The sequence below is a fragment of the Pagrus major genome, chromosome 12 (assembly GCF_040436345.1).
Source record: "Pagrus major chromosome 12, Pma_NU_1.0".
In the NCBI taxonomy this organism is placed as follows: domain Eukaryota; kingdom Metazoa; phylum Chordata; class Actinopteri; order Spariformes; family Sparidae; genus Pagrus; species Pagrus major.
The window spans coordinates 24,412,491-24,423,874 of NC_133226.1; the positions used below are offsets into that span (position 1 = coordinate 24,412,491).

Consider the following 11,384-nt stretch of genomic DNA (forward strand, 5'->3'; position numbering starts at 1 on the left):
ACCCAAACATTTATGAATTTGCCCTTTTTTCTCTGTTTTATATCATTACAAACTAAACAAGCTTTGTGTTTTGGGCTGTTTGGAAGACAAAACAAGATCAGTGTGACGGAAGCTTCAACTGTTCTCTGAATCTACAGATGAATCGATAATGAAAACAATCTTTAGTCACAGCCCTGAGCTGCAGACTTGTTGGTCCTCTGCAGTTCTAGATAAACACCTCGCTAACTGTGTTTGTTCCAGAAATAAACGCAAGCAAAGCAATATTGAGATAAAACCGAGGGGGCATTATTCATTGGCTCTTATTGCAGCTTGAACAAAAACCTCTGCATGAAGCTGAATTATTGAGGATGCACCAATATACTGTATTAATTTGATATGATTCTCATGTGAATATCTAGTCACAACTGCATGTGTTTTTATGTTTATTGAAACGCCGCCATCTAGTGAAAGTTTAAAGAAATTGCAGGATACTTGTTCATTTGTTTTTTGCAATGATGAACTGCAGTATTTATTTCATATATTGTCATTCCTCACTGGTCACAGCTACTCACAAAAGGCACACAAGTACCTTTAAGTCTGTATGGCATATTCAAACATGGCTTGTACCCACTGATGCGACACACACACATAGAAAAGTGCAAAAACACACACTCCCTGCCACCAAATGGTCTGATCTCCGGACCTGATGTGGAGGATTATTTTGGCTCCACAGGCACAACACCCGACTAAACCTCGTCTGCAGTTTCCTTTGTTGGAGGCCTCGTGCCGGAAACGCTTTCTGCAGACTGAGGCTCAGTGTGTATTTTTGTTTTAACGAGGTAAGCACGCATGACCGACCTGTATAACCTCAACTGTGGCACGGTGCAACTGGCACATTTGTTTCCTTTTTGAAATGTAATTAACAGAAAATTTACATGCAGCAGAGCATCATGCACCTGCCTCTGTGGTCATGTACCGGATACTTGATTGCAAATTTGCAAACAATCCAGATACTCTGACCTGCGATGCTCTCAAGAGCTGATTAACAAAATGAGTTTGTTTTTTCTTATTCAATTAAAGTTTGATTCCTGTGGAGATCAAGGAGATGTTATCCAGGTGGGAGAGCTGCTCTGATCAGCATCAGTCCTCCAGCGTTCAAACAAAACAATCAAAATATTTTATAATTAAGTCATTAGGAATCCAAGAGAGAAACCGGGTCAAGATGTACAATGCTTCAGAGTTTTGTTATCTGTATGTGTTTGTTGATTTATCCTCAGTAGTTCTCTGTGGCTTTGCTTGAGGTTATACAAGATGGAAGTAAATGTTTTATTAGTTCGCTGAGCTAAAGCAGAGTACTGCCTCTCCTCTTGGTCATACACAAGGTAAACAGTTGTGTGTCGCTTAGAGCATCTTTTGCAACAATAATGGAAATCTACTAGAGCCTGACAGATCAATAACATATTGATCTGTAGGTACATTGATCGCCCTGATGTCCCATTCTTCTGAGTATTGCTGTTTAGGTTTCTCCTTTTCTCTTTGGTGTTTTTGAAAACATTAAAATAATCTTTTAAATTCATAACGTAAAATACAGTATAATATAAAGTTACAGTACAGGCAATGTAATGTTCAATAACAGGCAGTGCATGACTATTACAGACCAGTAATCAGTATATTTTAGTCACGCCATCAATACGTTCCAACACAAGTTATTACTATGTAAAACCTGCCTTTAGGGAAACATTAATGACTACCTACAAGAACGATCTAATCTTAAATTAATTCATTGAAAAAGCCGAACCGGAGACCGTGTTTCATCAAATGCAAATGACTGCCGTTAAAGGAGAGCGTTATCTGTACAGGAGCTGCATGAGAAATACTGCAAAATGAGGTGTAGGTAAAGAATGCATGATACAGAGTGGTGATTCCTCCACCCATTATTTGTCTTGTGAGGGTGTTTGCCCTCATCGAAAAATGTGGTTCTAGAGACACCTTCTGTAGAGGGAACTACCACAGCTTTGAGGACTTGGCCAGGTCTGTCTGTCTGTCTGCCTGTGGACAGATTCTGTCAACACAATTGCGTCACGACTGCCGTGAAACTTTACAGGCGTGTGTTTAAGTTAAAAAAATGAAGACTGGGTTGGAAGATGGATGTGCATGTTGGTCTCTACATATCTGCCAATATTAGGCTGTGAAAAAGAGGGAGATTTTCTGGGGAACTGACGAATGACCTATCTTTAACACTCCTGGACCAATATAACCCTACACTAATAGGTAACTAGTCTTAAATTCATAGCTGACGGTATAATAATTTTAAGAAAAAAATTACGAAATGTACAAAAAGTGTGATCAAAAGTCACCATCTTAAATTAACATCATAAAACTGGCGCTGAGGGCTCGAGCGAGCACAGTGGGAGTGAGGGTTGTTTGCGTGTGTGCACCTCTGCCTCTGGGTTGGGTTGCCAGGTACTGACACATATCCCACACAGAAACTGAGAAACATCAATTGCTATCGCTATGAAAGCTGGAGACTCATAGAAAAAAAATGCCAATTGGGAGCAGAGCAGGAGAGAAGGGTTAGAAACAGTGTGTTGGCAGGTATGTTTCTGGCCACTACGATTATTTGTGGTCAATTTATGCCCTTCTGAGTCAGTTTTTACAAGTTAGGGTTAACTTAGAAGATCATAGCCCAAAGCAGACAACTTTAGATTTTGTGCAATGACTTCAAACTGACCAGTGAGCAGGGTATGTTCATTTAAGATGTCCGGTTACGCAATGCTAATCCACCCACAAGCCAATCAGAAGCAAGTATTTTCTATGGCTGTGATATAAAGCTCTTTAAAGACCGAAATAAAATCCCCACACTACATCAGTGTAAAGGTCAGAGCAACACAATTGTATAAATGTAATGTACTGAACTTTAGTTCTGAACCCTGCGATCCAAAGCCTTATAAAAAACAGCTGGAGCACACGGCTCAGCGTCCTTGTTGGGCTGCAGTCCTTGCAGAGGTTGGCTTTGATTTTAATGGTGTGCATCAGTCGTCTGGAATGGCTTCATCCATCCACTTCATGTAAGCCAGATTGCCGTCCTCCACCGGGAAGCTGAGGACTTCTGGGTTTGCATAGGGGTGGACAGACCTTGAAGAGACACACACACACACGAACAAAAACATGTCAGACGAGATGTAGGACTTCTTCACATCTCAACTCTACGGCAGAAACTCATATCTCTACTAGGCAAAGGCAAGTTTATTTGTGTAGCATCCTTCAACAGCAGGTGATTCAAAGTGCTTTACATGAGACATAAAGGCAAGATATAAAGTAAACACAAGGCAATATAAAAAGACACAATAGAAATGGCAGTGCAGCTTCAGACCGGCGAAAAAACAATGAATAAATTGTCCCAAATTTAACTTTATAAAATGCAGTGGTGAACAGAAAAGTCTAAAGCCCTGATTTAACAGAACTGAGAGTTGAAGAGAGTTTGTTCCAGATATGTGGTGCATAAAAACCCAACGCTGCTTTTTTACATGTTTAGTTTTAACTCGGGGGGACAGCGAGCAGACCCGTCCCGGCTGATCTGAGAACGTCTGGATGGTTCTTAACAGAGCGGCAGATCAGAAATACCAGTCTGTGTCTTATAAACCAACTGTGGGATATTAAAGTTGATTCTTTGGACACACAGACAGCCAGTGTAAAGATCTGAGAAGTGGACTCATCCACTGGCTCGGTCTGAGCGAGGACTCCAGCAGCAGCATTTTGAATTTGCTGCAGATGTAGAGAAAAGTTTTTTCTAAATCCATTTTCTGACCGTCTTGATGAGGATGCTAAAATCCAGGCATGAATCCATGACTACACCAAGACTCCTAGCTTGGTACCATAGTCACCTCGTCACTTTTTATGTAAATACCTGTGTCATCTACAACATTCCAGTAAGATATTTGGATTCTTCCTTATTCTGTTCTTGTGGGAGCACGTGCAGTCAAATGTGTAAGTACTGATCAGTCAAACCAGCTGAAGACTGTGCCATAATGTCCCATTCGGTTTATTATGCAGGATTATTAAATGTCAGCTCCACCTCCGTTCGAGCTCGTTCATAAAACTGAAGCTGGGAGGGGTTAATTAAGTCATTAATTAAAAGTGATTTGCCTGCCAAAGAACCAGACATTTGTTAAAGCTAAACTGAGCGTGATAAAAACATTCAATTTAGAGGGTTTTTTGCGACTGATCTATATCAAATTTGATGAAGTCCAGAAGGAGAGCGTGGTTCTGAGTGTTGTGGGGGGCCACTGTACAAGCCAGCAGATCCATGCCCAATCAGATAAAGGCATATTAGGAGTAGTAGAAGTGGGGCAACGACCCCATCTGTCCCGGGCATCTTCTCACCTGTCTGCTCTGATGCTGGGCAGATTTCTTTGCTGTTGATCTGAAAGGCAGTGCAGCTTACTGGCATCCATTAATATCACATCCAGTTCCTTTTATCTCCCATCTGAGCTGTTCTCCCTTTTGTCATTATTATTGGTAAGGCTGGCGTTACAGAGTGTTCTCGGTTAAGGTGGAAGAAGACTACAATTTAATGCCAGCGTTTACCAGTGCTTCCATTTCAGTTCAGCGAATCGCAAAAAAGGGGTGAGGCAGGGGGATAGGGGAGAGTGAAGGGAGGAAGAAATTCGGAGACTGGTACATGAGCTGGTTTTCAACATGTGGACATTAATGCTGTGAGGTGTTGTCTTTGCGCTGCTGTGGCTGCTGTGTGTCAGGGTGCACAATGTTCACCGAAAGGTGTCGCAGGTTGGGTCAAAAACGCTCCATCAGTGCTTTAACTCCAGATCTGCTTGAGTGGAAGCCACCTGCCCAGAGGAGCCTACATCCCCAGAACGGATTGAAGCTATCAATACAGTTGATCCTTTTGAGACCGCAGGTTTCGCTGAGCCGTGTATTCAGTAATAAGAGTCCACTGAACCTGTTGATCGCTCTGTTGACCATTGGCAGTTTGTCCAGATGGTTAAACAGTTCAATGAAATCCTGCCTTTAGTCACAGACCATGGGAGCTGGAATGCAGTATGTTGCCAGGCTTACGTTTCTGATAGCGGCGTCAACCACACCTAGAGTTTCCACTTCCTCATTTTCACTTCTGTCTCTGGAGATTCATAAAAAGGTTCTCAGCCCTTTTCCAGCTGTAATGTTGACTGTGGTCGGTGTTTATGCCCACTTTTGGCCGCCCGCCAGATGTTCCAGGCTGAAGCTGGCTGAGTTGAATCCATAAATTTTGCCCTCTCTGGGAGAACAGTCACGCACTTATCTTCAGGTTCAGGTTTTACACTCAAATTATTCGAGAAAGGTAGAAATCCAAATCGCAGCACATTAATTCACTGGTTGCGTTTCAGCAAGTCGTATGGCTGTCCATTAAAATATTTCTGAGTTGAGTTCTCATGAGCTAACCTCGCAGACGGAGTGACACAGAGTTCAGACGACTCCTCCACTTCAGATGTCCTCATCTCGAAGACGGCAATCTTCTGCGACTATTTATGACAGTCATTGCACCTCACTGATTCTGATGAGCAGAGAGTCGTGGTGTGTTCCAGGGCACAAATCTGTCAGCAGTCCACTGAGTTACTGTTTGGGTTACTGGGTTAAGTTGCTGTTAAGGTTTTGTAGTTTGGGAAAAGTTGGTGAAAAAGTAGCAACAAAATAACAGTTAAGCAGAGAGCAAATGAGAGGAGCGTCTGCACTGTAACCTGAGGAAGCAGCAAGTTGCGACTAATTATTTTCTACCTCCACTTTCATTCCTAGTCTTCGCCATTATAATGTGTTTGCCTCCGAGTGAGGCTTCCCAGTACAAAAAGAGACGCACACTAAAAGGAGGAAAAGTAAGCTCTTAAAGCACTTTCTGGGTGCATCTCTACACCACAAAATCCCATTGTAATGAGTCCTGTCTCCATTCAATAAGCCATTACCTGCGGTCTGCATGCTGTATGTTCAAAGAGATGCCATTTTAACAACTCGGCACACCAACAAGCCTAATAGTCTGATGCTGCACTGACAAACAGCTAAATGAGAAGAAGTGTTGATGATTAACTCCTAATGGTATTTGGCTGTGTTGTAGGGGGAATGGATATGTCAGGTAATGTATTTTGAACAAACTATTAGTTACGTTCATGATCAAACACTTGAAGTATCTGGTTTTTGAATGTGGACGAAAGTAAATCCTCGTCCACTTCCTTCAATTACTCTTAGTCGCAGCAGCAATTCATTCAGCTCAACCATGTGACTGATCTCAGGGCTTCCTGACATTACACTGGACGAGCTCTTGTGAGTTTTAAAACAAGTCGCCACCTATTTCAGTTGTCTAGAAGGATTCTGCAAAGCTCTGGAAATGTTTTGTGAAACTCTTGCTGGACTTTTCATCTGCAATTTGACAACAACAATATGATGACAGTAATGTGATGTACGGTTTTCAAAACACCAAAACAACCATTACATGAAGCAGCCTCTCACCTCACATAATCTATGACTTGCTGGATCCTGGACGTCTTTGTTTTCACCAGCTGCAACAACAGTGACATCTCATCTTACAGCTCTGCTTTCTGTTCCAACACGCCTGTTGATTACATGTTGATCGCAAAAGGACTTTCTCAGGAGGCTTACCATCAGAATTTCACTTGCGTCCTGGATTTCGCCTTTCCAGTAGTACCTGAGGAGCCAAAACAACACGAGACATTAGAATCGTGAGGCCTTGACGAGCCTTTTAATTCAGTTAAAAAAGAAAAACTGTATTTTATGAAACAACGCAGCACTCAAACCTTTCCCAGTTATTTATTATGGCCATGGTGATTTACTGCGATACTGTCAGGCTGCTCCTGACAAGATTTTATGGTGTCAATGCAAAACTGCCTCTTTGCTTTAAACACACTGCTTTATTCATGGATTTGTGAAATACAGCAAAACACAAACTAAGAATATATTTAAACTCGTTGAAGACTAAATAAGCCTGGATTTCAAATGGAACGCATTCATTACAGACCTGCTCTCACACACATAAAACCTCTACCACCTCCATCGCCACCCTCGCCCCGAAACTAATTCAAACACATCCTCTATTTTTAGGCTAACCCTCAGTTTGGTTAACAGGTTTAACACTGCCTTCTCTATTCAGGTACCCTCCGTTCCTCTACGCCCTGAGATTCTCCTTCCTTTTGTGGTTATGCATTAACAGGAAAGCCAATCCATGCTTTGAAGGCTAACAGCCATTCAGGCTTATAGTGATGGGAAAAACTGATAAGAACAATCAGTTGCAGCCCGTTCAGCATGTGGTTTCCAAGACAAACAGATGCGTGAGAGGAAAAAAACGAAATGCATGTGTTTCTGTATTTATGTGAAAGACGTCATCGCTAACTAAGCCAGTCTTTGTGCATCACATGGATACAAAGTTATGTCAAGGTGGGGGGCAAATATGATTTACATTGTGGAGGTCCTGGCGAGAATGTTAACGCTGGCTGCCAGCCGCCTCTCCATGATCGCCCTGGAAAAAGAGACAGAATGGTCGGGAGCGTGGATGGAAACAGAGGGGGCAGACATGGAAACAGAGGAGAGAAAAATTAAACACAAGCCACCAGCTGTTTATCAATTACAGCATGACTGAGCCCTTCATTATGGTGCTGGAAAAGGCCTTGTATGCACTAAATTCAGAAAAAAGATAGTAAACTTTGCTTTCTGCTGCTCTGCTGACATTATAGTTTATTACCGACTCAGCCGTGCCCCCTTCCTCTAACCAGTGTCTCTGAAGGAGGTGATTTACATTTCTGGCAGCAGCACTTTGGCTTCTTTCCGTCTTGACACGTGGTAAATGGAGCTCATTTGCATGCAGCTAAAATGCCAACAAAAGGAGACGAGAGTGCAAACGCAGCGCTTACTAACAGTTGTGGGTCTGACAAGGCTGTATCACTTCTCCACACAGAAAAGTCAATCTTACACCCGGCTGACTGATTTTCACTTGTTTAGATCACTTTGACTGATTTAAAATCCGTACAGATGGACAGGAATTTAATTAGCAACCAGGTTAAAGGAATAGTTCTAACTTGTATTCACATTTTGGGAAGTGCTTATTCACTTTCTTGAAAGCGAGTTAGGTAAGAAGATTGATCTCACTTTATTTAACACTTTATTGATCTCCGTGGTTTCATTTTCTCAAATGAAACCGTGTGTTTTACTTTTTAAGTGCCACAGTAGTGTGACACAGACGGGAAGATGTAACCTGGTATGATCAGAGAGTTACTCAGATCAAGTCACAGTCATGCATGTATGAGCATAAAAAATATACTTATCGTACCAAATATAGAATCACTCAATATGAGGATTGTATATATCAGAATGATATGTATGATATATAATATGATTGCATTATAAATATTGATGCGTTAATGTGTTTATCACTTAAATGTTGAAGCTGGTAAAGGTAGTTTAACTAACTTTTTTTCTGCTGGGTAGCTTGTGAATTTAAGTGTTATCTGAATACATTATATGACATAGTAATTAAAGTTGTCCGATAAATGTAGTCGAGTAAAAAGTAAATTACTTGCCGCTGAAGTGTAGTGGAAATTATGTATAGAAATACTCAAGTAAAGTGCCTCAAAAGTATACTTAAGTAAAGTACTGAGTAAATGTATTCAGTTACTTTTCCCCACTGGGTGTGATTCACTACTGTACCTGCCAATGTCCCTGGCTGCCTGCTCGTTGGGGCTGTTGACCAGAAGGACAGAGTGGTGGCCTGGTATGTAGCTCCCTGTGAAGGCTGATCGAAGCTGAACCCCAATGGACCACAAGGCAGGATACATGGACACGCAGAGGACCAGGAGCTAGAGGAAGGGTGGGTGTGACGTGGCTGCAATTAGGGACGTCTGAATGTGCAAAGTTGCTTAACTACGGTGGCCGACAAGTGCAATGCAAATAGACAAAACACGAGCAAATTAAGACAACAACTCCATCAATTTGATAGCACGTGTGCAAGCATTTTAGAAAAGCACAGCGACACATATACGCAACACAACCAAATACAAAAAAACGCGCTTGCAAAACACAAAATACAGGAACGAAGACACACAAACCCCGAAAGCACTTGCAACAGAAACACGCCGCATGATCTGTCAACACCACGGAAGTGGTCCGGGCATCTTTGCGGGCGCGTTCGCGGGAAGTCCGCCAGTCTTGAGGGCTGTCCAAACCCACGATTTACCCAGAACATCCACCACATCATGATACAGAAATATGTAGAAGTAAAGGTTATAACGATAATTCATTGTATTTGATTATTGTAGTCTTTAAGGCTGCTTATCAGCGGCTTGTGCTTGGCTTGTGGTCTTGGACTTGACCTGATGACAGTGAACACGTCATGGCACTTGTCCAGAAGGTGATTTGAAGCTGCTAACAGCTAGCTAACTAGCTCTCCTCTCGCCTATTTCCATACAGATTTTGAGTTTTATGTCCACCTGAGCTACAGGAGGGCTAGAAATTATGTTGTGCTAGTTACACCAAGAGGGCACTTAAAAGCCCAGCAGGAGGAGAGCTAGCAAGTTTGTAGTTAGCTAGATAGCTGTGAGCAGCCTAATGCTAAGGAAGCTAACAACGGAATAGCTTACAGCGGAACTGAACACAGCTCAGCAAGACGGACTATTTCTGTTCAGTGGAACTCAAAATACGCGTTAAAACAATTAAAGAAGCTCACTTGCCAAAGGAAAATAACATTAATGTGTATTTTTATGTGTTCTGACATCACTCGAGGTGTAACGGGGTCCATAGGGGTGCCCTTGTCGGCCACCGTACCTAACATACGCACAGATGAAGCACGTCTGTGTGGCTGATGTTCGCATCTGTCAGAAATGATTTGGACATTTGGCTGTTTCATGTCACTTCACGTCGGGATGAGGCGAAGTTATTACTCAATTTAATTATCTGCTGCCCTCTGAGAGGATTGCCATGTTTGGATTGGATTCAGTATTTATCCTCTTATTATTTGGAGCTGCCTGTCACAGATAGATGAGTATAGGCCTTGGCTTGGATACAGTGACCAATTTATAATCTGTCCCATTTTGTCTCTCACAGCAACACAGCCACACGTAGATACACGAAAAAATCCAACACACACACAAACAAACATAGAATTAATAACAATTTAGCAACATCCCACATCAAAGCCTTCCTGTTGAGACTTTTTCCTGAAAGTTTTTCAAAAATGGGAAATGAACGATGAAAGTCCATAATAATCACAGCAGCTCTTACCAAACATAACATGAGCAGCACCGAGCGGAAGACAGAGTGGAGGGCAGCCTCTTTATGGCACCGCTGGAACAGACACTCCATCCTGTTAGTGACAACAAATGTCATTCCCACAGTCCCCGGCTGGTGCAGATAATAACAACAGGGACAAACTGTGCCGGACTTTCGTTCGTAAAAACCCTGCGCACACTTTTCCTACAGAGGCAATTAATGTTCCGTCATTTTTTTTACAAGCTCTTCATCCCGAGTTGAACAGCTGCTCTGCTGGAGGAGAAAACACTCAGAAAAGTCATTATCTTTGAGGAAGGGGCGCGTTGTGTTGACAGGTAGCGCAGGTCGGGACGGTCAAAGGCGGTGGTAAACCTCCGCGCCCTTCCTATTGGCTGCTTCACACTTCCTGACACGCCGGCGACCAATAAAAATGCCGCTTCACCTCTAATGCCCTCCCCTCCCCCCCACCCCGCGGGCCTGCCCCTGCCTGGGTCATAATCGGCTTTGGTGTCTTCACCGCAAACACAAGTTGTGTCAGCAGCAGCAGCAGCAGCAGCAGGGCTGTTTGTGATGGCATCATGAGTTCACGTAATCAGATTACACTCTGTCACCTTTTATATACAGATATGACCAAGAAGGACACCTGCACAGGATAACTGCACTTATAATTGTTGGAATATGCTTAAAAAAAAAGTATAAAAACATGCTGTTAATATTAATGCAAAGAGACAAACTGATTGCACAGGATAGTTACATGTATATATATTCTTTATTTAAGGATACAGACAGGTTGATATATATGACACTTTTAAAACATGATGTATAATTATACTGTCAATATGAATGTGTGTGTAATAATGAGTCTAATAATGTAGGTTAGGCTTATATAAGGATGTATACCTAAGATCAGTAGTGCAAAGTATCCTATTTATTCATATTTCTGTATATTTATATGTATTTATTACACAGTTGATCTCCTTTATCATGCTGAATTCATGAGTGGGATAAGTGTATTCACTTCAAGTGCTGTACTAAGTTTTTGAGGCACTTGTACTTTACTTTAGGCTATACGACTTAACCTCTATTTTCCATTTTATGCCACCTTATAGGCTACAATCCAGAGGAGAAACCTTTCGCCTAAATTT

The 11,384-nt window shown here is 42.1% G+C and overlaps 1 protein-coding gene across 2 annotated transcripts; it reads right to left on the minus strand.

The window, feature by feature from the left end:
- Positions 1–528: 528 nt before the first annotated feature.
- LOC141006091 (protein CutA homolog) lies at positions 529–10,356 on the minus strand. Of its 2 annotated transcripts, none has more exons than XM_073478204.1 (6): positions 10,252–10,356; positions 8,683–8,831; positions 7,439–7,498; positions 6,625–6,670; positions 6,475–6,524; positions 529–3,114 (listed from the first exon to the last, which is right to left on the minus strand). In XM_073478204.1, exons 1-6 carry the CDS (start codon positions 10,354–10,356, stop codon positions 3,012–3,014), a joined length of 513 nt encoding a protein of 170 aa, XP_073334305.1. In that variant the 3' UTR covers positions 529–3,011. The 2 variants fall into 2 exon arrangements, with proteins under 2 accessions (XP_073334305.1, XP_073334306.1); XM_073478205.1 differs by lacking the exon at positions 10,252–10,356 and adding an exon at positions 9,081–9,156.
- Between the last annotated feature and the right edge of the window lie 1,028 nt (positions 10,357–11,384).

Excerpts from the sequence above, each read along its gene's own strand:
- LOC141006091 (XM_073478204.1), bottom strand. The coding sequence starts at position 10,356 with ATGACATTTGTTGTCACTAACAGGATGGAGTGTCTGTTCCAGCGGTGC. Across the intron at positions 8,832-10,251 it reads TGCTGCTCATGTTATGTTTG|CTCCTGGTCCTCTGCGTGTC; the intron begins GTAAGAGCTGCT and ends CCCTTCCTCTAG. Across the intron at positions 3,115-6,474 it reads CAAGTCATAGATTATGTGAG|GTCTGTCCACCCCTATGCAA; the intron begins GTGAGAGGCTGC and ends TGTCTCTTCAAG.